Source organism: Tachysurus vachellii, chromosome 1 (genome assembly GCF_030014155.1).
Source record: "Tachysurus vachellii isolate PV-2020 chromosome 1, HZAU_Pvac_v1, whole genome shotgun sequence".
Lineage (NCBI taxonomy): Eukaryota > Metazoa > Chordata > Actinopteri > Siluriformes > Bagridae > Tachysurus > Tachysurus vachellii.
This window is the reverse complement of record NC_083460.1, coordinates 25,891,597-25,918,637: the sequence shown is the minus strand read 5'-3', so window position 1 is coordinate 25,918,637 and position 27,041 is coordinate 25,891,597. Positions and strand designations below refer to the sequence as shown.

General features: G+C 37.9%; 1 protein-coding gene across 3 annotated transcripts; it reads left to right on the top strand.

Moving 5' to 3' along the window:
• The first annotated feature begins 441 nt into the window (after positions 1 to 441).
• pip5k1ca (phosphatidylinositol-4-phosphate 5-kinase, type I, gamma a) lies at positions 442 to 25,598 on the top strand. 3 transcript variants are annotated; one of them, XM_060879889.1, is made up of 18 exons: positions 442 to 797; positions 6,678 to 6,706; positions 6,833 to 6,919; positions 7,048 to 7,178; positions 7,995 to 8,112; positions 9,335 to 9,487; positions 10,762 to 11,061; positions 12,616 to 12,821; positions 13,658 to 13,741; positions 13,904 to 13,952; positions 15,517 to 15,601; positions 16,403 to 16,564; positions 17,037 to 17,178; positions 17,270 to 17,299; positions 18,175 to 18,276; positions 18,802 to 18,958; positions 22,811 to 22,900; positions 23,262 to 25,598. In XM_060879889.1, exons 1-18 carry the CDS (start codon positions 686 to 688, stop codon positions 23,265 to 23,267), a joined length of 2,043 nt encoding a protein of 680 aa, XP_060735872.1. In that variant the 5' UTR covers positions 442 to 685; the 3' UTR covers positions 23,268 to 25,598. The 3 variants fall into 3 exon arrangements, with proteins under 3 accessions (XP_060735872.1, XP_060735889.1, XP_060735880.1); XM_060879906.1 differs by lacking the exon at positions 22,811 to 22,900 and having other exon boundaries at positions 23,265 to 25,598; XM_060879897.1 differs by lacking the exon at positions 22,811 to 22,900.
• Positions 25,599 to 27,041: the final 1,443 nt, after the last annotated feature.

Genomic DNA, 27,041 nt, shown 5'->3' with positions numbered 1-27,041 from the left:
GCCTTATCGTAAGCCTTTCTTCACTTTCTTTCTTTGTTTTTATCCTCCATGTCAATGTTAAAACCGCTTTCTGCTAATGTCACACATGCCCACTGAACACTCTCTCTGCCCATATTGACAAGACATGCCCCTTTGTGCTCATTGGCTACACGTCAGTTTTGTTTTTGTTTAGTTTGTCGTCCCGACTCAGTTTTCTGAAGCATTTCTCAAACATCGGAGACCCCACCTTTAATCTACTGTACTACATTTTAGCTGTAAACACAGTCTGCTACCACAATCAGATGAATGGAGAAATAGGCCATGAGACCCCTATCAGAAAGAAGCCACGTGTGTGTGTGTGTGTGTGTGTTTGTGTGTGTTTGTGCGTGTCTGTCTGTGTGTGTGTCTGTGTGTCTCCTTGTGTCTCTGTGTGTGTGTGTGCGCGCGTTTGTAATATGCGGCCAATAGAGAGCACTGTTCACCAAGCATCAGACGAATATTCGGTGTTTTCTTCACGCTACTTATTACAGGAATCTGATTCAAAGAAAAAGCCTGAAAGCGCTACATGGCAGTGCAGAAGAAACGAGTAGAGCGCGTGGTCACATCCAGCTCGTTTCACTATGCGCTCGCGCTGCTAACAGTCACAGTCCGGTAAGACTGCAGGACAGCGGCACGAGCTCACGCGCTTTCGGCTTTAGGACCAGGGATGGAGGCGGCAGCCGACGGGGCGAGCAGCCTGGCTGAGGCCGAGGATGGCAGCCCGTTATCCGGAGACGAACCGGTGTTTGGGGTCGGTGACAGCCAAGCAATGGATCCAGGTGACCTTGATATATATCAGAAACATTGATGACCACATCATCACTCATTACAGAATTTAAGTCTAGGAGTAAAATCGTGACAAATTTGTCCCGTAGTGTATCGTTACACCTGACAGGAGCGGTGCTGTAAACCGTTAGTGATGCTAACTCAGCTAGCTCACATGACTTAGCCTGCTAGCTGTGAGATCACTCATTATCTCTGCAGGTAGAGTTTTATTCTATTTTGTATTTTGGGCTTTTCAGACAAAGCCAGTATTTGATTATTTAATTAATTAAACGTCATCTCTATGTGTCTAAATAATGACAGCTGGTTAGCTTGTAGCTAGCTGGTGCTACATGACAGCACGAAGCCACTGGCTATTTACCAGATGCCCCACTGATCCACATAGGTTCCTTTTTGTAATTAAATTGTTTAGTCCTTTGTTTGGATAATAAAAGTGGGACAGTCTTGTTGTGACTGTTATAAGTTTACACAAGTAATGGATCTGTATATTATTATTATTATTATTATTATTATTATTATTATTATTATTATTATGACTTTTTATTATTATTATTATCCATCCATCCATCCATCCATCTTCTACCGCTTATCCGGGGCCTATTATTATTATTATTTCATATTATTATTATTATTATTATTATTATTATTATTACTACTACTACTACTATTATTATCATTATTACTATTATTATTATTATTATTGTTGCCATCATGTTAAAAACGATACAAAAATATTGCACTCTCATCTTAAACCTGAATGGATTTAGCACCAAATTTAATTAAATAATACAGTTATCTTATCAAATATAGACAAAGTGCTAAATCTATTCGGGTTAAAAGTGAAGCATACACACTTCTATCTATCTATCTATCTATCTCTCTCTCTCTCTCTATATATATATATATATATATATATATATATATATATATATATATATATATATATATATATATATATATTCATTCATTCATTCATCTTCTACCACTTGTCCGAACTACCTCGGGTCACGGGGAGCCTGTGCCTATCTCAGGCGTCATCGGGCATCAAGGCAGGATACACCCTGGACGGAGTGCCAACCCATCACAGGGCACACACACACAAAATCATTCCTGTTTTCCTGTGCATTAAATTTTGGAGATAGTATAGCATGTACTTACGTTACATCTCTTAAAATATTCTGTAATTTATTTTAGTTATTAAAGTTCTTTTCAAAAGAAGCCTACACAAGATGTTAAAATACTCTGCTATGGAAGAAAAGACCAAGATTTTAAAAATACCTCAGGGATTTCAGTACACAAAGCATTTCTGTCAATAACTATTTACTTGAGTTATTGACAGAGCCGAGCCTGGCATGTAGTCTACAACTTAGACTCCTATTTATGTTTAACAGAAAGCGAGACTCACTCTGGATGTGCCTGTTAAATAAATGAGTGTGGTTCTCAAATGTGGATGGTGAAGCATAACCATGGTGTGTTTATATATCTTGCAAAATTGTGAGAAATTGATGCCTAATTTATTGTCTTGTGACATTATAATTAAGTGCAGAAAACAAGAAAGAAAAACCTGCCTGTTTTGCTGTAAGTGGCTCCTCCATTGACGACTCACAGTCAAGCATCTTATCATCCCCATCTGCTGTCATTTGCAGGCTCTCTTCATTCACCACGTGATCTGCACTGTGATTTACTCATGCAGTGAGAGGATTGCAGGCCATGTCTGGTTTTGTCCTAACGCCGAGGCCATTTTGGCCATCTCAGAGGATCTTCAGCCAATGTTTTCTATGTGAAGACATCTCGAGAACAGATCATGTTTCTCTCTCATCCTGATGTTTAGAATTCACAGTGTGGAAGTGTTATTTTCATGGCTCATTATGCACTGTTCTATTTCCCCAACAGCCCAACAGACAGTTTCTGATAATTCGATAGCTCTAAACGAGAGGCGTTGTTAATTATTTCTAGAAGAACATGGTAGAATTACGGTTAGAACCGGGGAGTACTGGAGACTGGGGAGAACTAGAGACTAGAGAGGTCACTGGCATATAGTGAACTTGTTCATGGAACCAGTTTGAGCTTGACATGGGGCAATATCATGTTGGATGTAGCCATTATAAAATGGGAAATTGTGAAAGGATGTACATTATCAGAACTGGTACTCAGATAATTCAGATATTCAGACAATTCTTCATTGGGTTTAATGGAACCAATGGTGCCAAGGAAACATTTTGTACACCATTCCACCACCAAATTGCTGACACTAAATTCTGACCCTCACATTTGCATGTTGAAACAGAATTTGAGATTGTTCAGACCAAACAATGTTGTTCCAGACTTCACGTGTCTAGATTTGGGAAAACCTGTGCCCACTATAACCTGACAAAAGTGGAACTCCACAGCATCTTCTGCTGAATTATTTCCACCAGAAATGAACAGGAGCTTTTCGATTTTGGATTAAACAACGTACGTTTGAGTTGTAGGTCTAGTCTTTTAAGTTTTTAAAGTCCACGTTCTTTTCACAATATTTAAAAATAAGGAGCAATTGTGTAGAACATGTGAAGTACACTTTGCTGGTTAAGGGTGGAGTGCTAGACTCTCAAAACACATGCGTCTATTCACTGAGGACCACAGCTTTCAACTGAATTATTGGATTATTTCTGTGTAACCCTTTTGCTCTTAGCTTCTTCTCATGAGATTACTGGCACTTTGTAATACTGTACAAACGTTCCTACATGTAATGAAATAGAGTAAGTGTAGATTAAGGATTATTATACATTTTTTGATATTCAGGGATGGGATTAGTACAGTACTTATAATGTCTTGTAATGGGCCTTCGTTTAGTTTTAGAAATTCCTTATTTTTAAGAATATTATAGAAAGACTGTGATCACACCAGTTCATAGTCACTTGGGAAGTTATCCTCACTGTTATATATAGAAGGGTGTGAGTCTGTACTTTTCTTCTTGTCAGGTTCAGTCAGTCAGGTGTTTATTTTAGCACCTTTATAATGTCTTAAACAGCAATGTTGTTGAAAGTCTTTGAGTTTTTTCTATTCTCTATATCATGACAAGCTGCTTATTTCTGTATAAGTCTAAAAGGGGGAAAAAGAGTTTGAAGAGTTAAAAAGCATGATACGAAACAGATCATTGTTCATTGCTCGAACGCTGTGGTACAAAAGGAATAAAACAGTTTCGAATTTGATATTGAATATATGTGAATATAAAATTATCCATTTGAGGGCTTTGATTATTTTCCTTTAGCATCACAGCTGAGTGATTTATTCTTTCCTTATACACAGTCATGATAGTGAATGTCTGAGTGTAAAGCAGTCTTGTTTTGGTTAGACAGTGCAGTCGGATATATGTGAACTGATGACAGATTCTTAAGCCTTAGTCAGTGGCATGAAAGCCAAATAACCAGATTTAGGTGCACAGATTAGTCAGATGATCATCCCAAAGTCTGACCATCCCATTTCTGGGCAATATTGCCTTGTAATGCCAAGTAGTCCCTTGTTGTGGAGGCTGTTCTACTTGCTTGTACACCCTGAGAAAATGAAGATAGTAATCAAACTACTGGTGACACTGGTGCAGTCAGAATCAATTACCAGGGTCGTGACTTTCCTCTCCAGCTCGGCTCCTATCCAAATGCGTAGTCTAGAAGCAAGGCATTTAAATCCCATTTGACTCGATTAATTTTGTTGACAGCTTTGTCTGGGGTTGGTCTTTTGTGTCACTGTGATAGACAGTTAGTACAAGCCTTGGTTTTGTGTACATCTATAACATGAATCAGCTACTGCAATCTTTTTCGATGTGGTGAAAACTGCATGTTTATAAAGCTGGGTAGTTTTTTTATTTAGATTCATAGATGGTGACAGAGAAATCCATTTTTTTCCTGAATGGAAAGGTATCACTGAAAGAAAAATATGATGCAAAAGACACTTTTTTTTTTATAATAATAAACTGTATAGTAAACTATGCAGAACAGTGTGCATTTCTGTCTGTATCAATAAAAATACATGAGAAATATATATGAATAGAGGTTGAATACTGTCAGCAAAATGTACTGCAGGATTGTTGTCTTTAAATTAATAAATAAATACATGTGCAAATGGCCAGTTGGAACACGAGCGCGATTTCAATCATTTTCTTTTTAATTAATTAATTTTCCGACATCATTAAACAAGTTTTTTTTTTTTTTTTTTTTAAATAAAGCATTAGCTGTATTAAATGGTAATAGTATGCATTTTGCATTGAAGAAATGCTTTGATATTATATTTTTGTTTTATTTCTCACTGCTATCTGCAGCTGTTATTCCTGGGATTCTTGTCTTCAGCATTCACATTCACCATAGAGCTTTTAGATAGAGAGGCCTCTTTTGCTGCATCATCCCACACATCCCTCTTTGTTTTGCCCTATGCTTGCTCTCTGTATGTGCTTATGTACTGAATTGCGATTTAGCAAATGCCCTATTTAGACTGTGGAAGGATGCGCGTGTATGTTGAGTCCATGAACACGTGCAAAGTCAGAAAAATGCCAGTTGACCTCAATCAGGGAACCATGGAAACGGGTGAAAGGGAGTTTGGGAGGCTCGTCTGGGTGGTGACGAGGCTCAGACCCCGAGGGAATTGTGAGGCTTTCATCATCACTAACAGTTTTTGGTTATCCCAGTTCACAGATGATGTGTGTTTTAATGGTCAGTGGTCACAAACAACAGACTAATGAATGAAAATTTAGCTATAGAGACGAAGGTGTCATAATATTGCTGGCTTTTGATGACTTTAGAATTTTAGTTGCTTGTTAAACAAAGACACATACTCAAAGACACATACCTCCAGAAACAATATCATTTTCTTATAATATTTTCCCATATATGTTCTTAAGTGTAGAGATGCTATTCTTCTAGAATTGCATGTTGATCTTTTTCGCCCATATAATGACGTGGAACATCCATGAAACTAATTCATCTTCGCTATCAATTTAAAAGAGTTCTATACAGTTGATCCCTGCTAATGTCTTTTTGTCTCTGTCTTGAAGTTAATAGGACAAAAAACATTTAAACAGTTAAAGAAAGAAAAAAAGTGCTTACACTGGAGACTCCATCATAAACTTCATCAATTGTCAATGAATCGATGTTTTTTATCAGTTTATCAGTTGTAGATTGTGTGACAGATATATAGGTATATTCTGAAAATCCTGGCTACTGTTAAATTACTTGCTTGTATTTAGTCATGTCAAATTCAAATGAGTTTACTAACATTTAACTACAAGAGGATGTCGGATGTTATTCTATTTGTCTTATGCATATTCATAGATCCTCACATTCTCTCTGAGAGTAAAATGCAGAGATGTTGCTAGGCCAATTTAAATACATTTTGGCATTAAGTTTGTATGGATTAAAATGATGAAGAGCGAAGCTTGGCAGAGTCGCTTCACTGTTGCAGTGGGATTTTACTGGAACTGTTAACACAATAGGAGAGAACAGGAAACCTGTATCAAGGGAGTACAGATCTCTGTGAATCATCTGTAAAATGAGACACTGCCATAATCATCTTATGGTTTTATATCCGTTTATTGATGACACATTAGATGAGACTTTGTGGTGTGACGTTTAACCTTTCCCAAACCCTGGCTAATTTTAGTGGCAGATTGTGTTTGGATCAGCTTAGAGACAGAAGAAACACAGGAGGTGAGAAACGACAGCATCTCTTTATAACATGGTCATGTGATCTGCGATGAGAAACAGATTCCCTCCATGGTGTGAGAAGAGAGGGAGGAATAAAGCATGAATTAACCCTCTCTCTGTAGCATCTGATTCATCCTGGCTGACGCCTGGCCAGCAGTTAGAGGAAAAGTAAATTAATAATTTTTTTCTTCTTCTATTGCACAGATGCTGTCAGAAATGCTTTCATCTCAGAGGTACGAATTATCTGGCTTGTCTTCTTGCAGTAAATAATCACCACAGCAGATAACTGTCTACTTTTATCGCATTAGTGTCTTAAAGAGGGCACGATGTGGTGCTGATATGTTCAATCTGCCTGTTAGATGGCATCATCTTCAGGCCAGCCAGGCCTCGGAAAAAAGATCGGACACAGAGGGGTGGACGCTTCTGGAGAGACGACGTACAAGAAGGTGCTGCTTTTAAAGATTTTTCTGTAGTATTCAGACACAAATGTTACTTCGGACATCATTTGTCTTGCTGCTTTTTTTCTTTGGTCGCTTCAGGTTGTGATCATTACCTCTGTCTCTTTCTTTCTCAGACCACATCATCAGCACTGAAAGGAGCCATCCAGCTTGGTATCGGCTACACGGTGGGCAATTTGAGCTCCAAACCCGAGAGAGACGTCCTCATGCAGGACTTCTACGTAGTGGAGAGCATCTTCTTTCCCAGGTAAGTATTCATTTTCACTCCTGGGGCACAGACATATTTTGTTTTCTTTCTCATATCGTATTGTGGACTACAACTGTTCTTTATTACAGAATCAGATTTAATTAACATTTACTGTACAGTAAGCCATGAAGCTAGGAACATACTCCCACATCCTTCAGAAGCACAGCTACATAAATTACACACGCTGTCTCACATTCCATTTAGTGAAAGGCAAGAGAATAAACTGAGACACACATAACCACAGATAAACAGAGACAGAGGCACACTGACCGTCACTAAAAAGATGGAGCAGACAGAGAGAGAGAGAGAGAGAGAGAGAGAGAGAGACAGACACACAGATAGACACAGTGACAATTACATACACAAACAGACAAAGAGAGAAAGAAGGAGAGAGATGGAGACCGGCTGAGACATGCAGAAAGATAGACAAATGGAGAAAGACACAGAGAAAGAGACATAGAAAGACAGGCACAAAGAGAAACAGGCACAGAAACCTTAATATGAGATGGCGATCCTTTTTACTTCTGCAGAGCACAGCATTAATTCACCTGCAATTCCAGACCCCTTTGCCTACTTCTAAAGGAGATTGAAAGTAACATTAATACTAATTAACATGCAGCCACAAAGAAATGACTTTAGATGAAAATGTAAAATGGGCTGGATGAAAAGCGTCAGATTTGTTTTTGAAACTAAAAGTCATTTATTCGAGCTAATCCATAGGGTGTTTTCCATATAGTTGGTTCATTGGTTCAAGTGATGTTTGTCAGATATTTCTGCTGTATACAATAAATACATTTAGATTTATTTGTATTGTAGCGAGGGAAGCAACCTGACGCCGGCCCACCACTATCCAGACTTCCGTTTCAAGACATATGCCCCTGTGGCTTTCCGTTACTTCAGGGAGCTGTTTGGGATTCGCCCCGATGATTATCTGGTAAGAACTGAGAGGTGTGTTAAGTCTGATCACTCTGCACAACAAGAATACAGCTCTAGAAACAAGATATTAATACTGATTGACTGACCTTTTGGATGCAATATGGCCCTGTTCTGTTTATTTTTGCTCAGCTAGTGGAAATGAATCCCAAAGAAACCACACTGACTTTATGAAACATCGGCTAGCCCACTCACATAGATCTGTATTCCGTATATTGTATATTGTCTTCCTGTTAAAGGTGTTTACGATGAAATTAGTATCCAGTCTTTCTTTACAACTTTAGCTGATAAACCTCTGATAAAAGTCAAAAGTCATTAAAATAAACACCGATGATATCTCTAATACTTCCGTACTAACAGTTTCGGACTAGGAAGTGGAATTTTGTGTGCCATACACATAAGTGTCATGATACACACAGGATACATGATGTCTCAGTGCGGTTATAATAAATATAAGAACCCTTGGAATGCCACCAATCTATCAAAATAGCGGAGTGTTGTATAAATACTGTATGTGTGTATATATAAATCTGTGACTTTATTTACAGACAGAAATGCAGTCAGAGCTGCTGCTGTTACAGAAACACGATCAACACCTTGAACAGAACCGAGAATGCAACCACACTGATTTCAACTGATTAATCGTACATTATTTACGTTGTATGTATTCGTTGCCATTTCTTGGAAAGGTTTGGAAAGCTGAGGTTTGGAAAGCTGAACACACCATGTCCATCTGCAACAACAGTCGCATTTGTGCCTACAAAAAGGCAAATATAAATCAGCATCATCAGCTTGGTACTTGTTTAGTGTGAGCTGAGTTTTGCATTTTTGTTGGCTGTGTTCATATGTCATGGTTTTTCTTTTTGTCTGGAAATTATTAATGTGTGTGTGTTGAGTTTGGATGGCTCGCTCTGGGTGACTTGTTTCTCCCACTCAGTGACTCATTTTTGGACCATGTGCCAGACGTCACACTGAGAATTTCTGATTCATTTTCAGATTTTTTTCCCTTGTCTTTTATCTTGAAGCGCAGGTTTGGCCACTTCTTACCCTTCTGTTCTTGAGCTTATTATATGACGTTATATTTAAGGTTAAAACTAAAGTCAGCCTGTTATTTATTCAAAACAAAATGTCTTTGCACTTAGGATATGCATTCATGTGTTCACGTGTCTATTTTCTTAGCTATATTTCATGCTAGTGGTTTTGGCTTTGTTTGTCCTTTGCAGTACTCTCTATGTAACGAGCCGCTGATCGAGTTGTCGAACCCGGGAGCCAGCGGATCTGTGTTCTACGTCACCAAGGATGATGAGTTCATCATCAAGACTGTCTTGCACAAGGAGGCGGAGTTCCTACAGAAGCTTCTGCCTGGGTATTACATGGTGAGTTCACTGATTGTCCTGCGTTTTTGATGTTTCCTTCAGGGTGCTCTTTGATATTGCGCTATTTCTGGAGGTGGAGGTTATTGAGGTGCAGTGAAATTGTTAAAGAATTTTAGTCCTTGCTTCAAAATGTCAGTGAAAATAAATGAGCAGATTTTCTCATTTAAAAAAAAAACAAAAACAACCTTTCTTAATGGGCTTCTTAAAATCTCAGTACTGATTTCATTTAGTAAGCAGTGTTCTCAGTAAAGCTGTTGTTACTGATGTTTTGTGTTGTTTCTGCTATTTTCAGGGGTTTTTATTTCTTGCTTTGTTCCTCGAGGGGGTATGTGTACTCATTAGCCGAATAATAAAATTAGCAGGCACCATTAACATACAAATGGCATTTTTATTTTAGCTGTTCTCGTGTTTCTGCATTTAAGCAGTTAGCAGGCATTCACATGCCAGGAGCACTGCTTGTGATGGTTGATGGAGAGCTGTGTGAATTGATGGCTTTGGTTCAGCTCAGCCTTCTGTAGGATGCAAGCTGCTGGCTGATGATAAAGTAAAACCAATTCTAGTCGGGTTATAGACCACATGACTCCACATGAATTAGTCACGATTCTGGCAACAAGTAACGGTCACACAGTTTTTGCGCTTTTCAGAGCATAACACACTTGATTCAACATAAACAGCTGAGTATCAGGATTTGAGTGATGAAAAGTTATTTTTGAATATTTTTGATATTGGTAATTTTATTTATGGTCCAGAATTAAGCAAATACCAGCGTTTTGTGGCAGCAAATTTGTCTGCGTTCAGTATTATTTGTACTGAATAATAAATTCCCAATTGCTAAGTGAATAAATGTGCTATGTGAGACCGGGCTGCACGTGTCACCTCGCTCAAAACTTGGAAGTGGCTCATTACACATTGAGTGCATTTATTAACACAGGTTAATTAACAACACCAGTGAATCATGACTATCATGACATGACATAATTAGCAGAAGAACAGAAACCCTGACATGAATAATTACTTTATTCATCAGGAGTCTGTCCTAAGTACTTGATGTGGTTTGTAATTTGTTTAAGGGGTGTTTTGGCAGAAAATGGCATCACTTTTTCATTCAAACATGTACGGTAATCATTGTTATAGCAAGAAATACTGCTCAAGTGTCATTGCAATAGAGGCGTTTTAATAAAAGTAATTAATGCTCACCTGTGACCCCGAAAGTATTGTCTATGTCAATGGTATACATATGTGTAATGTGTATTTGTGATGTCACCCCCCCACAGAACCTTAACCAGAACCCTCGCACACTGCTGCCCAAGTTTTTTGGCTTGTACTGCGTGCAGTCTGGAGGAAAGAACATCCGGGTGGTGGTCATGAACAACATCCTGCCCAGGGTGGTACGCATGCACCTTAAATACGACCTAAAGGGCTCGACATACAAGCGCCGGGCCTCGAAAAAGGAGCGAGAGAAGGCAAAGCCAACATTTAAAGACCTCGACTTCATGCAGGACATTCCTGAGGGCCTGATGCTGGATGTTGATACTTACAATGCTCTTGTCAAGACACTCCAGAGAGATTGCTTGGTGAGGAGGAGGATAACTTTTTGTGTTGCTTGGAAAGATCTAGTAACTCATATAAGCACACTTTTTCATCCATGGTGAAAAGAATCACAGCTCTGCATGCACAACACGCCTTGAAGTGGATGAGCTACAACCACAGAAGACCAGCCAGGTTCCACTCCTGTCAGCTAAGACACAGACTCACTCAGACTGGACAGCTGAAAGGTTTATTATTTTTTTCCTACATTTGGGTCGATAACAGAAGTGGAACCTTATGTAGCCTGCTGTTGTAGCTCACCCACCTCAAGATTCAATGTGTTCTGCATTCAGTGTGAGTTGCTTTTCTGCTCACCACCCTTATAAAGAGGGCTTATATGGGTTACTATATACACACTATACTATATGTTCAGCGTTTCTACCCACAGAACAGTTAACCCCATGAGTATGTCTCTAGAGTTTACATTGAATGGGGCAAAAACCCATTCAATGAAAAAAAAAATTATGAAAGTAAATTATCAAATTAATGGAATCTATTTTTTTTAAATTAACTTATTGATTCGAATTTTCAATGCTTAGTGGTTTCCAGTTTGTTTAAAATTGTGTCTTCTCACTGTTAACTTCATGACTGAATTTCACTTTTGCGTTGTAGCTAACTGTGTTAATGTAGGCTGCTGCCATCGTCAGGTGAAAGGAAAAAATGCAATGTTTTTGAAAGAATTTGAAAGAGAATTTTAAAAAATTGAGGGAAGCCACCGGCTGCATTTGGTCTTATGAATGCTTTTTGGATACTCCTGCGATAGAGGAAGGGAGATTACATTATGTTGAAAACAAATATTCAGGGCAGCAGACCAGAACGCCTGAAAGCATCATACAGTACGACCATACTTTGTTTTACAGGAGGTTAAATATTAATTAATATTGTGCATACATTACAACAAAAACAGTGATGTGGAGAACAGAAAATGTGCAGTGTTTTCTGTAGACTGGTTGAGTGTGTGGGTGTAATATGGTGTAATCACTAACCTGTGCAATGCAGAGGCCCTTTCACACTGAAATGTAACACCTCTATTACAGCTCTAAACCCTTCAAGTGCTTCTCATTGTTTCTCATTGCTCAGTGCTACATTCCTTTTACTTATGTCCCTTGTGTCTTAGCTCGTCCGTCTGAGGATGTGAGGATAGAGAAATGAAGGCTTGATAAATGAGATGGTCTTACCTCATAGAAGTGTCACTTTACAGTGATATCACTTATTGATGTTGTGTTACACAGTCGTATCGTTTGTCACCAGGCAAAATAAACTAATCAGTTTACCTGAATGCCTGGAATTAATGTGTGTGTGTGTGTGTGCGTGTGTGTGTACTCAAAACCTCTCCCTTTGTTCCTTTGTTTATAGAATTGATGTGAATCAAAATGCTTTTTTGGTTGCTTTTCAGTTTGCAGGCTAAAGATAATAGTCTCAAAGACGTTTTGGGTTATTCTGCCTGCCATCTATCTGTTAATAAAGTCTAAGACATTTAAGTCTAAGACCCTTTTTTAACTTACTCAATGTTTCTCTGTGGTCGTCTGTTTGACTTGTAGGTGCTGGAGAGTTTTAAGATCATGGATTACAGTTTGTTGCTGGGGCTGCATAACCTCGACCAGGCTGAGAGGGAGCAGAACATCGAGGGCTCTCCGAGTAGCAGTGACGGGAAGAGACCACCAGCACAGAAAGCCCTCTACACCACTGCCATGGAGTCCATCCAGGGAGCCTCAGCCTGCGGAAAGGACATCGACACTGACGACACGTGAGCACTTGCACTTAGGACACCAGACTTGTCAGCCTTTATGAATTTTAAATTGGAATGCTTTGTTTTTACTTTGGAGTATAAGTAATTATCCAAATAAACACAGCATAGATGTTTTAACCGACTCTTAGAGGCCGGGCCTCCTTCCTCACGCTGGAAATCTCCTGACTCAATTTTCACTCTTAGGACACATCCTCTTAAAAAAAACGGCCCATTTTTAGCAGAAGTAGAAATATTCTGAACATTTTGACTGAAATAAAGATTACATTTTCCTAAAACAAACTGGCAAATAAAAAAAAATAAAAAAACTTGTAATAATGATCATTAGGGAGTAATTAAAAATGCTGCCATCAATTGTGGAGACAATTACAGTGCAGTCAAACACACCATGGTGCATATTGGAGTGTGTAAGTTTTACAGCAACCTCAAGTGGTAAGATGTTGTACATATATGTTGGACATATATTCTTCCTACAATTTGAATGAAGAAATAAGCGCGTATGTGCATGCATGTGAGCGTCATCTTGACTACACTAATTATGACGAGCTACAGCTCAACACCACCATTTTCCCATCTCCTCCTCTTTGTGGTTACCATCAAACAATGAATATTATTCATAATGTTTTTTATTGGCTAGTAGCAGAAATCAGTCAGTTCTAAACATGCACAGTAATAAATAAACATTGATTCACATGAAACCTAATCTGGAGGGAAGAAATCTGCACACTACATCTAGCCAGCAACAACTCTTTGTAAAAGCCAATGTCTCTGTCAAAGTCATATAAACACTGGCTTTTTTCTATAACAGAGTAAACAACACTTATTTTACCCCACAGGATGGGAGGCATCCCAGCAGTGAACAGTAAAGGAGAGCGTCTGTTGCTGTACATTGGCATCATTGACATCCTGCAGTCTTACAGGTAACACAGTCAGATGTCAGATTTTCTGCTTTTCTCTGTGATTTTCAGGATTTACCGAGACCTGCACTAACAAATAACAGAATTTCACCCATATCTCACCAGTATAATTTGTGTGTTTATATAGTTGTGTCTTAAGCTTACTGATCGTTATTTTTGTTTTAGGTTAATAAAGAAATTAGAACACACATGGAAAGCTCTCGTTCATGACGGGGTGAGTATTGAAGTCCTTCATTTCTTGCAATTTATACACTATTTAAGTCGGTAGTCATTTGAATTCTGGGTTACTTACTTACTTATTTACTGTTTTTACTACAATGTGGCATTAGTGTGATTGTTAAGTTGTGATGTTGCCAGTCTGTACGACAGGGTCTGCTTTAACAGCACACCCTGTCTGAACACTCTGTGGTCTTTACCTTGGCCGTAAAGCCACCGTCCTTCCTGCGTGTATGATAAATTTCTTTCAACTATTAAGCACATTTATTTAAATGTATTAAGTAGATTTTTAGATAGCATTTTTCTGTTTGAACATTCCATATACAGAGCAAAATTTGGTCGACATAAGCCTATAAATGATGTAACCAGCCAAATAACAATATAAATTATACATATAAAACAATATAATAATAATAATAATAATAAAATAAAGATAATACAATAATCAATAATACAATATAATAGCTTTGATAATGGTGGGGTGTGATTTCCACCATTGGAGACAAAAATACACACCCACTTTAACAACCACTGCTATATATAATAATCAGTACTGGACCTTTAGCTGAGTTCAGTTTTACTGTTTTTATTACAAGAAAAGGATGGTAGAAAAGGATGTATAGAAACCGCTCTTTCTGTTAAAGTCTCTCGCACAGTTCTTTTATTTATAGCTGAAAGCTTCACAAGCTCAGCTGTGAGACTGTGCCACTTCCTCAGTATGCCCTGTTATGCATTTGCCTGCATCTGAACCTGAATGAGTGTCACTTCATTTACACCCTAACAAAGCCATTTATCCAGCAGTGGTTGAAACTAGTACGACTCAGATTCAAGAAGAAGGGAAAGAAATGGGTTAGCTTTTAGTTTTGTAACACATGTTGTGTCCTACATCGTCAATTTCACACATGAAAAAGACTGTTTAGTTGTTCAGGAAGTGTGTGATGCACAAATATTGCAGACCCGTATATACATCATACCTCAACATAAATATGCCTAAGGGTAATATTTGAAGTGCAAATAGCAAAATTGTTCTATAATGAAAGGTTTTGGAAAATGCACTTACTTTCAAAAGATGTTAAACTATGTCCAGTGACAGGTAACAACAGTAAATACTGTAGGCTAATAAATAAAATGAAAAAAATGAATTCTGACAGCAATGACAACTTCTAGTGTGCCTTTTCTTTTTTTGAACCTATTGAATTAGATCCATAAATCACAAAGAATGACAATTATATGCCTCAATGTACAAAATACCATACTTGTCAACCCATACTTGTAATTGTACTGCAGTTCTGGTTGAAGCAATAAAGATTTATCTAAAATATGATAGTAGTATAACCCAAATTTATGTCAGTAAAATAGTCTAGTTGAAAACAATAATCAAAAATATAAGCATAATGCATACTTTTAATGACAGCCTACCAATTTCCAGGTATAGCCTGTGTCTGAAACATTGAATATGCATCATCATTGAATATACAAGTTCCATTATGTTTAGATTATTTGATTATATTTTCATAATATTGAAATTCCAGTTTTCTAACTCTTAGATATTTGTTTTTTAGGACACAGTGTCTGTGCACCGACCTTCTTTCTATGCAGACAGATTCTTCAGATTTATGAGCAGCACAGTATTTCGGAAGACCTCCTGTAAGTCTGCAAACTTAATTGATTAATTATGAATTGATTGATTACGTACCGTTATCATACAACGGTATAATCACAGTCAGGTCGGGGCTATCGGATGCCACTTTACAGTGCAGATGGACAGTGACCTGAAGCATTACAACAGCAGTGTTGTAATCACCTGATCTTAAACCAATTGAGCATGCCACCACAAACCACCACAAGAACAATGAGGAACTGAAGACACCTGTAATAAAGTTGATGAAGAGCATCCCCCATGAAAGAATCCCAGCATCTGATGATGTCTGTAGCGTCCAGCCTTACGTCAGTCGATGGCTGCTTAGCTTTTACAACCAACTATTAAAAATGACCATTTCAGTTATGATTTTGTTTAGTCCAACTTTGTTTTGGTCCCTTAAAAAGCAGCAAAGTCAAACCTTGAGGTGGATGGACTACAACAGCAAAAGACCTCATCAGGCTCCACTTCAGATTATTTGAGTTACTATGTCTATTCTGCCAGCACAAACCTGACCACTGACCTGTCTTATCAAAAAGGCATTTCTACTCACAATGCTGTCAATGTGTAGGTATTGAGGTGATCCTCAGCGGACAATGAGTGTATATAGTGTGTATAATTTTTATTCTGTGACTTTGACAAAGACTTTTTCTTTTTCTGTTAAGAACAAATATTCCTCCAATGCAATCCTTATTCCTCCAATGCAAAACATCAGACACAAATGATGTCACAGATGATCCTGTCGTGTCATTGAATATAATTGAGCTTTTTTCTTTCTTTCATAACAACACCCCTGTTTTTGTTGTCAGCCTTGAGGTCTTCTCCCTCGAAGCGTGGCCGAGGAAGCCTGGCTATGCCCAAATACTCAGGGCCTGGAGCTGCATGGTCGATCAGCCAGCTTCCCTCTGAGAGAGACGACAACATTTACGACCTTCGAGGGGCTCGCAGCTTCCCCACACTGGAGGACGAAGGTATATGACCACATTTTCAGCCAGACAGGGAAATGCTTGCACTTTCTGGTTGACACGTGCTGTACATTTACAGCATGGCAGCCTGTGTCTGAATGGGGTTTGTGTTTTGTTAAGGGTGCGGTTCGAAGTGACGCAAGTTTTGAATTGACACTATTTTGCTTAAACACAGAGCAAAAGTGTGGGAGCATTTTTCCCTAATGTGCTTATAGACCTGTTAACATTTGAGCATTATAGCTGATTGCTTAATGCTTTTATATTTTAATTTGCCTAATTTGTTTTTAATATCATATATTATTCAGTTTAATTATATTATACAGAGATGAAGTGTTGCTAACATTTCCTAATTACTCTGAATAAATGTTAAATTGTATTTTGACTCTTCTCTCTCTCTCTCTCTCTCTCTCTCTCTTTCTCTCTCTCTCTCTCTCTCTCTCTCTCTCTCTCTCTCTCTCTCTCTCTCTCTCTCTCTCAGGTCGCTCAGATGTTCTTCCCTGCACACCTCCATCATTTGAGGATGCCACCACAGCCTCCATTGCCACCACACTCTCCTCCACCACCTCTCTCTCCATTCCAGAACGCTCCCCATCTGACACATCTGACCACCCCCGCTACAGGTAACCAACCCATAACACACACACACACACACACACACACAGTATTTGTCTTTGTAGTCTGTTACAATGCTGTTTTTGTTTTCTCTTCCAGGAGACACACCCAGTCTAGCCAAGACGGAACGTAAGTTGTTTTGACTCGGTTTCATTCCTGTAAGAAAGAAATGACTCTTTCTATATCAATTTATTTACACAGACAGTGGAAGCATTTTAACCCATGTTACACTCCATTCTTTATTATATTGGCTTCTACAAAGCCAACATTCTGTTTTCCTATTTAAGCTTAGACAAAAATTTATCAATAGTAAGTCCTCCTAGGGCTTTCGAGCCACATGAACCAAATTCGGATATGTTGTAGAACCTGGTCTGAAGTTTGTTGCTATTACTTTTCTAAACGATCCGAGTAACGGTACTTCCGGTACCGGGTCTCAAAATGGCCTTTTTCCCATAGACTCCCATTATAAACTTTGGAGGTTTATAACTCGGCAAGCTTTCGAAGTATCTACACCAAACTCGGCCAGCTCCTTTAGGGTGATACTCTGAACAAAGTTTTAAATTGGTGTACCGACTGGCCTTTCGGTTGTGCCGCAGCCCCGCCCCCAAAATATGCAAAATCAAAAAACTTTTTACAACATGGACATGTGACATATCAAAACACTCAGAACAATGAGGGGAATGTCCTCATGAGTATTCTGATGATTAAATTTTTAAAATTAAAAATTAGCACAACATGGACTTGTGACATATCAAAACACTCAGCCCAATGTACCACTTACCTCCAAATGTTTTGGCACCCTAGCTTTCTGTCTACTTGCTTCCAAAAGTAACACTGACCCTTATGTCCACTCGCCTCCAAAAAGCACCGGCCTTTGCAAATACTTGCATCCTCAAAGCCAACTTCAAAGTTTGTCGCGACGAACTTTACAAATCTAGTTCTCATTAGTTCTTGAATGATGCTTTGCTGAATGTAACATGCACCCTCTACTGGTGTGACTGTAGGACTCAGGAGGAAGATCAGCAGACCATCACAGTAGAGGTGGAGTTGAAAAGACAAGACAGCGAGCCTACGCTCATAGCACCACAACCTTCTCCAGAGACAAGGTACGTATTAGTGTAACACTGGATGTTTTATAGTTGTTTAAGGGCTGGTGGAAAACTTGATTTTTCATGGTGCAAAAGGTCTCTAAAAACATACATGTTTAATTCTTTAAAAAATCCAGAGCAGTCAATTTAACTTCCCAAATTTGCTGCCACTATATATATTTTCTCCCACAATCTGAATCTATTTTATGAATATTTATGAATATCTATTGTTTTGAATATCGGTAATGAAATCTTTTTGAATTCCACATAATAAATCTTCAAAAAGTTTAGTCACTAACAAAAATTCTTTTTCATCAGCACAATGTCTTCTATGTTCATTTTTCTGGTCTGTCTTTTTGCAACCTGATTGGTTGGGATCACTTGATGTCAGCGCTGTTCAGTGTGATTGGATTTCACCTACATATCTACATATCAAACCTGCACTGTTGGTTGTGAACAGTGTGTGAAAGTTTTTTTATTCAAGGTATTGAAAGCAAAGTTTTTTTCTTTTGTTCCTCTTTCTTCCTCATATCATTCTGACAGTGAGGAGTTGGAGCTCCATGCAGAAGCTTCCTGTTCCACAGTTCCTGCGAGTCCTAAAATCGTGGTGGACTCGGACTGCACTAGTCAAGCCTCTGGCTGCCCCAGCCACTCCTCTGTAGACGAGGATGATGATGTGCCAATCACTGATATCTACTTTGTAAGTATCTTTTAGTCATAGTATTCTCTGTGGGCAGTTTATATTTAGTGTTTAGAGCTTTCCAGGAATTTCACGTTTTTGTTTTTCACCTTCCAACAGGCAGATATCCAGCATGTGTGTCTGATTATTGCATACTGTTTGAGAATCAGGAACCTGATTACAAGCTGCATTTACTGTCAAACTATGATAAATATAAGAGAACACAGCTATGTGTATTGGATCTGTGACATGATCGGAGGTGATGATGCATTGTGAATCTGTGCAGTCTGCCGAATCGCTGGTGTGAGGAGCGGGTGTTGTTAGTCTGGTGAGAAACCAGTGTGAGCGTGTGGTGTGTTTAACACAATAGTGTTTCCCCTGCAGTGTGCTGAAGCCAGATGAGGAACATTTCTGCATTATAATTAAATACAGGATTAAAAATGTTCACTAACAATAAAAAGAATAGTAATGGAGGTCTTTCTCATGCAAAATCAGTTATAATAAACTTTAACAAGCTTTGTAAATTATTTGGGATTTAGCCTGATGCACGTTTAAGCTCGGACTAGAACTACATAATCATCCAGATTTCTGATGTAATTCTGCTCTTTGTATTGTGTAACAATGCACTGTGATTTCAGGATGGTTCTCCTCTACGTGGTACAGTTTGTTGCTTTTTATAGCCAGCAGCAGAATTATTGGCACTCTTGATAAACATGCTTCATTTACATTGTGTCGATGAGAACAGGTTCCAGTAATCATGTTCAAATAGATTAACAAATAAAGGTTTTTTTATGTTCCTAGCATGTATGTACTTCAGTTAAAATGTAGAATTTTCTCAGTGCAAAAGTAAAGCAAATTAAGCACAATTATATTTGAGGTGAAACTCAGTACACTCAGTAACTCAGATACAGGAAGGTATCTAAATCAGGGAGATTTCCATTACTCTACATTAGACTCATTAGGCCAGTGCAAAAACAAAACAAAACACAAAGCATATCTAGGATACTCACTTACATTTGGGCTCAGGAGAGAATCGTGTAAATACAATTCTTTATTAATGTTCTATCAAACTGTATGTTCCCCCTCTGGCTTGGAAACCTACAAGTTAGTACAGAACTCAATTCATCCAGTTATTTAACTGGTTTGATTGTTAGGACTGTCTATTTATTTTCATTCTCAGTGTCTAGAGTGACTTGTTCTGCTGCCTGGTTTAGCCTGCATGCGACATACAGTTATGTTTCCTGCTGACTACCTTCATCACATGTTCCATAGCCTGCTGTAAACTTCGCATGAAAGTGCAATGTTTTGTCTTATTTTAGTGCCTGGGTTTATTCTGCTCAGATAGGTTTATTCTTATTGCACGTGTCTCTTCTCATTATGTAATGACCTTACTTAATCAGCAGTGACGGAGGACGTTACTGACAGCACTTTTTGTCATCCGCGTTGCTAAGAAATACAACGTTCAGCCGTCAGCTTGTACGCAATAACATCATCAGTCTACTGCTGTGTGTACAGTGTGTGCATGACTCAAGAAATGGTGTAAGGAATATAACACATAGGAACATGATCTTATAGGAAAATAAGTAGTGATGGAGTGGTGTGGAGCTACGTTTCAATCCCCATCAAAAAGCTGATCATTTTCCAATAACAGCAGGGTTTTATACTCTTCTTGTACCACAACAACATTTATCCATTCATTGTTAAGCTTAATGTTGTGGAACATCCATGAAACAATCCAGTTTCATCACTTATAACAGACATAAAGTCTCTTTCTTTTCCCCTCATGCTCTAGTTAATCAGAATAAAAATGCAGTGCGTCTTGTTACAGACAAACCACAAACTACTCCATTCTGATGACTTTCCTGTGGCAAAAAAAAACCCATAAATTACAGCTTTTCCTGTGATTATTAATTGTTGCCACTGGAGAATCCTTTGAATAATGTTTAATACAAATTATTGATTGGTATTAATGTCTGCTTTACAAGTCCCAGTGTTAGATGCTATTATAATTTGCAATAACATTTTAGAACAATGCCATTATTATAATCCTTCAACACTTTCTGAACAAACAGATATTTCAGTGTGGTATAAAATGCTGTTCTGAGTGTTGGAGTTAGGAGCAAGTCATCAGCTGAACCTGACTGTGTTTTATAATTAACATCCAGCCACTTGCTGTGTGTATCAGCTACCCTGAGTCACCTGTTCATTTATTTATTTGTTTCTCTTACTCGGTTCCTCTATTTATTTTTCTCTACTTCTCTCTCTACATGACTACATGATCAGATAACTATTTTAACAACTGCACCTGTTTTTGTCACATATTATGTTCTTTATCTTTTTGACTGTTTATTTCATTTGTATGATCATTTTTATTCACCCCCATTTCTTACATTATTTCTTTCTTCTTCTCTCTCGTCCTGTCTCATTCATGCACACACACACACACACACACTCACACTCACACTCTTCTCCTGTCTGCTTTAAGTTCTCTGATGGTAGCTGTTGTGTCTGCCAGACCATTACATACAACAGGAGGCCACAGTGTAAGTCCAGGTAGTCAACTAGCCTGTTGTGGAACATTGTAACTGTAGTGCTTTTGTAATAGAGACATTAGTAACACACACACACCTCTTTAAAAGTGTGTAAAGTTGTAATGTGAACTTGACTACCACAGTCTTTTCCACTTCCCATTTCATCAGAGCAGCTCTGTTTCCCTCTTTTGCCCTTCTTCCTGTTTTTATTACTAACTGCTGTTACACAGTAGCTGTGAAGCTTAGGGTTGTAACAAGCAAAGGTTTGGACATACAAGTGTGTGCGCAAACAACTGAATAAATTGAAGCATAGGTAAATGCTAAAATTAGCTTTTAAGGGGTTTTTTTTTTAGCTTTTACGTCATCAGTATATAACAGAGTTTTACAAACCATGAACCTAAAGCACAGTGGCACTAATACTTTAAAACTGTATTAGAATTAAAATAAATATATTAAAATACATATGTTTGTTTTTATTATTTATTCATTATTATGAAAATATTCAAACTATAATTTATTGTGTATATATTCTTATACATTTTATACATGCTTGATTATTTTTGATAGTGTAGAAACCTATAAAAAAAATCAGTGATCATTTTAGGATATTAAAATGTTTAATATGAATGTTAGAGGAACATACAATGGATAAATATTAAGTCTATACATCCCTGTTAAAAAATGGCAGGGTTTTGTGATGTAAAATACATTAAACTAAAATAAATCATGTCAGGACATGAAATTAGAGTTCAGGGAAAATAAGAATCGTTTAAAATGTTGCAGTAACCCTCAACAATCTCTTGTATAATCGGTTCATTATGAACGCAGACACATCGTCAATCACGTTCAGTCTCATGGTTAAAACTAATTAGCATGCAACTGTCGTCAGTGAAATTATACTAATTAACCTCATAACACTTTTGTTTGTAAGGATAAAAGAAGGAAATCGCATGCTTGAATATGCAAATTAGGACACAGCTACCTAATAGCTAGCCAGCTAATTAACTGCCAGTAAACTTTGATAGAACAAACATTTTGGTATTCTTCATTTTTATTTCCACATATTTATTTTTTTGACATTGCCAACCATTTTTAAACCAGTTGTTATAGAAGTACTGAGTTTTAAAAGGGAAAATGTAAATTTAGCACAGTGTTCAAACAAAAACAGTAATCCAAAAGCACAGTTTTGATTTTTAATGGTTATTTAATGTAGTTCTTTCTTTCTTTAATCACTGTTTGCCTCAAACTTTCACCTACTGCATTGTCTTCTATTTCTCTCTGACGTCTCGGCTCTCTTGCTTTGTCATGCCGGCTCCTGCGCTCTCTCTACTACCTAAACCAGCCTTTGGAGGAGAGGAGCTGGGTTTATTCTCCTCTGCACTACGCTACAGATTCTAGGTCTCTGCCCACAGGGGATGAGGACAGCGATACAGTAAGTGACTGTTGGTGCCAGAGCTTCCTGCGATGTCTGATCTGGATATTTAGCAGTTTAGGCACTCCTCTTGTGTCATTCCTTATTTTCCAATCCCTCATAAATGATTGTAAATGTTTTGTTTATTTGTGCAGATTTTAATGCATTGGTGTCATCTGCATGGAAAATTCAGGTTAAGGTGTCTGTGTGTTTGTGTTTCCTCTGCATGTTTGTACTCTTAGGTTTTGCTGTCATACTTCTCTTCTAATCTATATCGAATGTGTATTTGATCCATCGAAAGCACAAAAGTGCCTTCAGTTGCACAGCATCATGATGTATTTTGTACAGTTTAGCAACAGCTGCTCTTGTGTTTTGTCCCCAGCAGTGAGTGCGACTACTCCAGTGATCGCTCAAGCGTGACGTGGCTTCCAACTCAACTCAACTGACCAAACTTCCTACCACATTTTTTTAACTGACTGGTGTGTTCGATCCTCGTCTTCTCATGATCCGAAACCCCACGCAAGCCGCAGTGTGGAGCTTTGTGCTGAACATACACTAGCATCATTCTCCTGTCGTTTTCTGCCAACCAGTAACAGCTGCATTCATTAAGATAACATTCCTGTAATTCATAAAAAGTTTTTTATTTTGTTTTTTACTTTTCTATATGTGTGATTCTCTGAGTGTGATACTGTGAACATGCTTTCATCTGTATAAAAAATATGTTGGTGTGTAACATGAGTGTGGAGAAAGCTTGCTCTTGCTTGTATACTTAAAGCATCTATATTCTACAATTAAGGTCTCTCCGTGATATAATGAACTACTGGTAATGTTATATTGTCAGTTATATCAGGAGCTGACAAATGATCAGTTCAAATTGATGCAATTCTCTTTGTATAGCGCTTTTTAACAATGGACATGCTCCCAAAACAGCTTTACATGAATATATCAAATATAAACTTTAAATTTATCCCTAATGCGAGAGCCAGATGCAATAGTAACAAGAAAAAACTCCCTGAAACGTCATGAGGACAAAAACGTGAGGAACCAGACTCAAAAGGGAAACTGGGCTCGTCTGGGTGACAGTGCATAGTATGATTTACAAAAAAAAAAAAGAATTTCTCTATAATTTCTCTACTGTATGGACAAAAGCCAGGTACAATTTTACTGAAATGAAAATTTTGAAAATAACATTTATTGACGTTCCATTTTATGCAAGCTGTTATGTAAACATGGATGATTTGTAGACTGGGGTATTAATAATGTCTGATGTGGTTTTTTGATGCATTCAACTCCTGTAGATTTTCTTATGCCTCTAAAGAGTCATTCAACAAACTTTAGTTGAGTTTATAAAGTACTGCTACAGCTTTCTAACGTGGTGACTAAGTGGGAATGACCAAGCGGAAGTCAACATGGATGTGTTAATTAAACACTAGTTGATATTTATCTACACACAATATATTGAATTACAGCAGATTTTATGAGGGCTGTTTGAGGTTAAAGACAGTATAATTTCACACAGTTTCCTTTCTAATACTTTATTTAAATGTTCCACAAATCAAGCCTTTTCTTTGCTGAAAGCCTATCTTTAAAACCAATGGGAATGCTTTCCTCTTAAGACTGTTCTATCACAGCACTTTATTTCATTATATCACGATCGTTTGAGCAGGATGCAAGTTTTCCACCAATGTTGTGATCTACACTGCAGGAAAGGATTAAAAATCTTGTTCAAATGTATAATTATTTGTAAGTATAGAGTAATTTAAGTGTGTATGTGTTTGAAAGTGTAAGTGTGAGGACGTGTGATTTAATAGATATTTGATGGGTGTTAAAATGCTGATCATGGTCACAATGCTGTTCTGTGATATAATGGACCTACAGCAGCAATACAGAGTGTTTGTACTTTTTGGTTGCCTTATTTATTTCTCATTTGTAGTGTTCTGATACCATAGTTAGTGACTCACTAATTATATGTACATGGAAAAAAAGTATAATACAAATAATGAAGAAATACTGACTATATTTTATCCTGTGGATTTTGAGGTTTTTTTGTTGTTTTGTTTCGTTTTTTAAACTTCCCTCAAGCTGCACATAAAATTGAATCAAGCAGATTCTCCCCAAGATGAAGAGCATGCAGCTATATTTGCGTTTCAGACGTTGCTTTGTACCGCATGTGGGAACTGTCCTGAATGCACAAGAGTATCGACATCGTCTTCTAAAAGTTGTCTGTGTATGTGTGGTTAAAGATATTTGGCCCTGATCAATCAGAATAAGCAGTACTGCAGAGAACAAACATTTTGTCATTGGAAATTGTAAATATATAATGAAAATTAAAAATGAAAAATTAACCATTTTATTCTTTTTTTTTTATTTATACAGGAAGCTCAAAGAGATGGTTCAGTGAAAAATCACTTTTCCCTTTAAATTAACTGTAACAACCAAGCCCTGTTTGAGTTTGCACTGACGTTTTGCACTGGAGCTATGAGGCTGTTGTAGTTTACAAGTAATAACATTTCTGGATTTGTACACCATAAATCTCATCAATTATTAGGTAACATTAATGCAGTAATATTGTGGGAAATCACACTTTTTTTTCTGTTACTGTTTCTTTAACAGCTGTGTAGTTCCTAGGTGTGTGTATGAGTGAAAGAGAGAAAATCTGTTTGCACATGCAAGTGTATTTATTTGACCTCTGGAAATAAATATAATTGACGTATGTTAATCTGTCATTTTATCCGTCAGTATCTCAATGACCTATAAGATTTTGGCATGTTACTTTATGTACAGACTCCATAAAAAGCAAAATCAAAGATTAGACCTGCATTTCGTACCAGTTGCTTCTGGTAAGAAAAAGTACATTGTTAATTAACGTGTTAGTGAGTGAGTGAATGAGTGTGTATGTGAGTGATAGTGAGTGAGTGAGTGAGTGTGCATGTGAGTGAGTGAGTGTATGTGAGTGAGTGAGTGTGTATGTGAGTGAGTGAGTGAGTGTGCATGTGAGTGAGTGAGTGTGTATGTGAGTGAGAGTGTGTATGTGAGTGAGTGTATGTATGTGAGTGAGTGAGTGAGTGTGTATGTGAATGAGTGATTGTGTATGTGAGTGAGTGAGTGTGTATGTGAATGAGTGATTGTGTATGTGAGTGAGTGAGTGATTGTGTATGTGAGTGAGTGAGTATGTGAGAGTGATTGTGTATGTGAGTGAGTGTGTATGTGAGTGAGTGAGTGTGTATGTGAGTGAGTGTGTATGTGAGTGAGTGATTGTGTATGTGATTATGTGAGTGAGTGAGTATGTATGCGAGTGAGTGAGTGTGTATGTGAGTGAGTGAGTGTGTATGTGAGTGAGTGAGTGTAGGTGAGTGAGTGAGTGAGTGTATGTGAGTGAGTGTGTATGTGAATGAGTGATTGTGTATGTGAGTGAGTGAGTGATTGTGTATGTGATTGAGTGTGTATGTGAGTGAGTGAGTGTCTATGTGAGTGAGTGAGTGTGTATGTGAGTGAGTGAGTGTGTATGTGAGTGAGTGAGTGTGTATGTGAGTGAGTGTGTATGTGAGTGAGAGAGTGTGTATGTGATTGAGTGTGTATGTGATTGAGTGTGTATGTGAGTGAGTGAGTGTGTATGTGAGTGAGTGAGTGTGTATGTGAGTGAGTGTGTATGTGAGTGAGTGTGTATGTGAGTGAGAGAGTGTGTATGTGATTGAGTGTGTATGTGAGTGAGTGAGTGTGTATGTGAGTGAGAGAGTGTGTATGTGATTGAGTGTGTATGTGAGTGAGTGAGTGTGTATGTGAGTGAGTGAGTGTGTATGTGAGTGAGTGAGTGTGTATGTGAGTGAGTGAGTGAGTGAGTGTATGTGAGTGAGTGTGTATGTAAGTGACTGAGTGACTGAGTGAGTGAGTGTGTGCATACTAACATGCTTTTCTGCTCATCACATCTGTAAGGAGTGTTTATAAGTGTTACTATTTCCTGCCTAGCAGCTCAACAAGTAATTTTCCTCCCCACAGAACAGTAGCTCACTCAATGGTTATTTTTTACACATGTTGTAGGTAAAAATCCCAGGAGATCAACAGGTTATAAAATCCTCAAGACAGCTCATCAGGTACCAACTTATACCTTCATTGTATTAATAGTGGGACAAAGTAAGGGCCATTAAGGATTCAGGATAAAAAA

What these genes read in the sequence shown, in the direction of transcription:
- pip5k1ca (XM_060879889.1), top strand. Translation starts at nt 686, where the DNA reads ATGGAGGCGGCAGCCGACGGGGCGAGCAGCCTGGCTGAGGCCGAGGAT. An exon ending in CAGCCAAGCAATGGATCCAG is followed by an intron (nt 798 to 6,677) that starts GTGACCTTGATA and finishes TCTATTGCACAG; the next exon opens with ATGCTGTCAGAAATGCTTTC. An exon ending in CACTCCAGAGAGATTGCTTG is followed by an intron (nt 11,062 to 12,615) that starts GTGAGGAGGAGG and finishes TTTGACTTGTAG; the next exon opens with GTGCTGGAGAGTTTTAAGAT.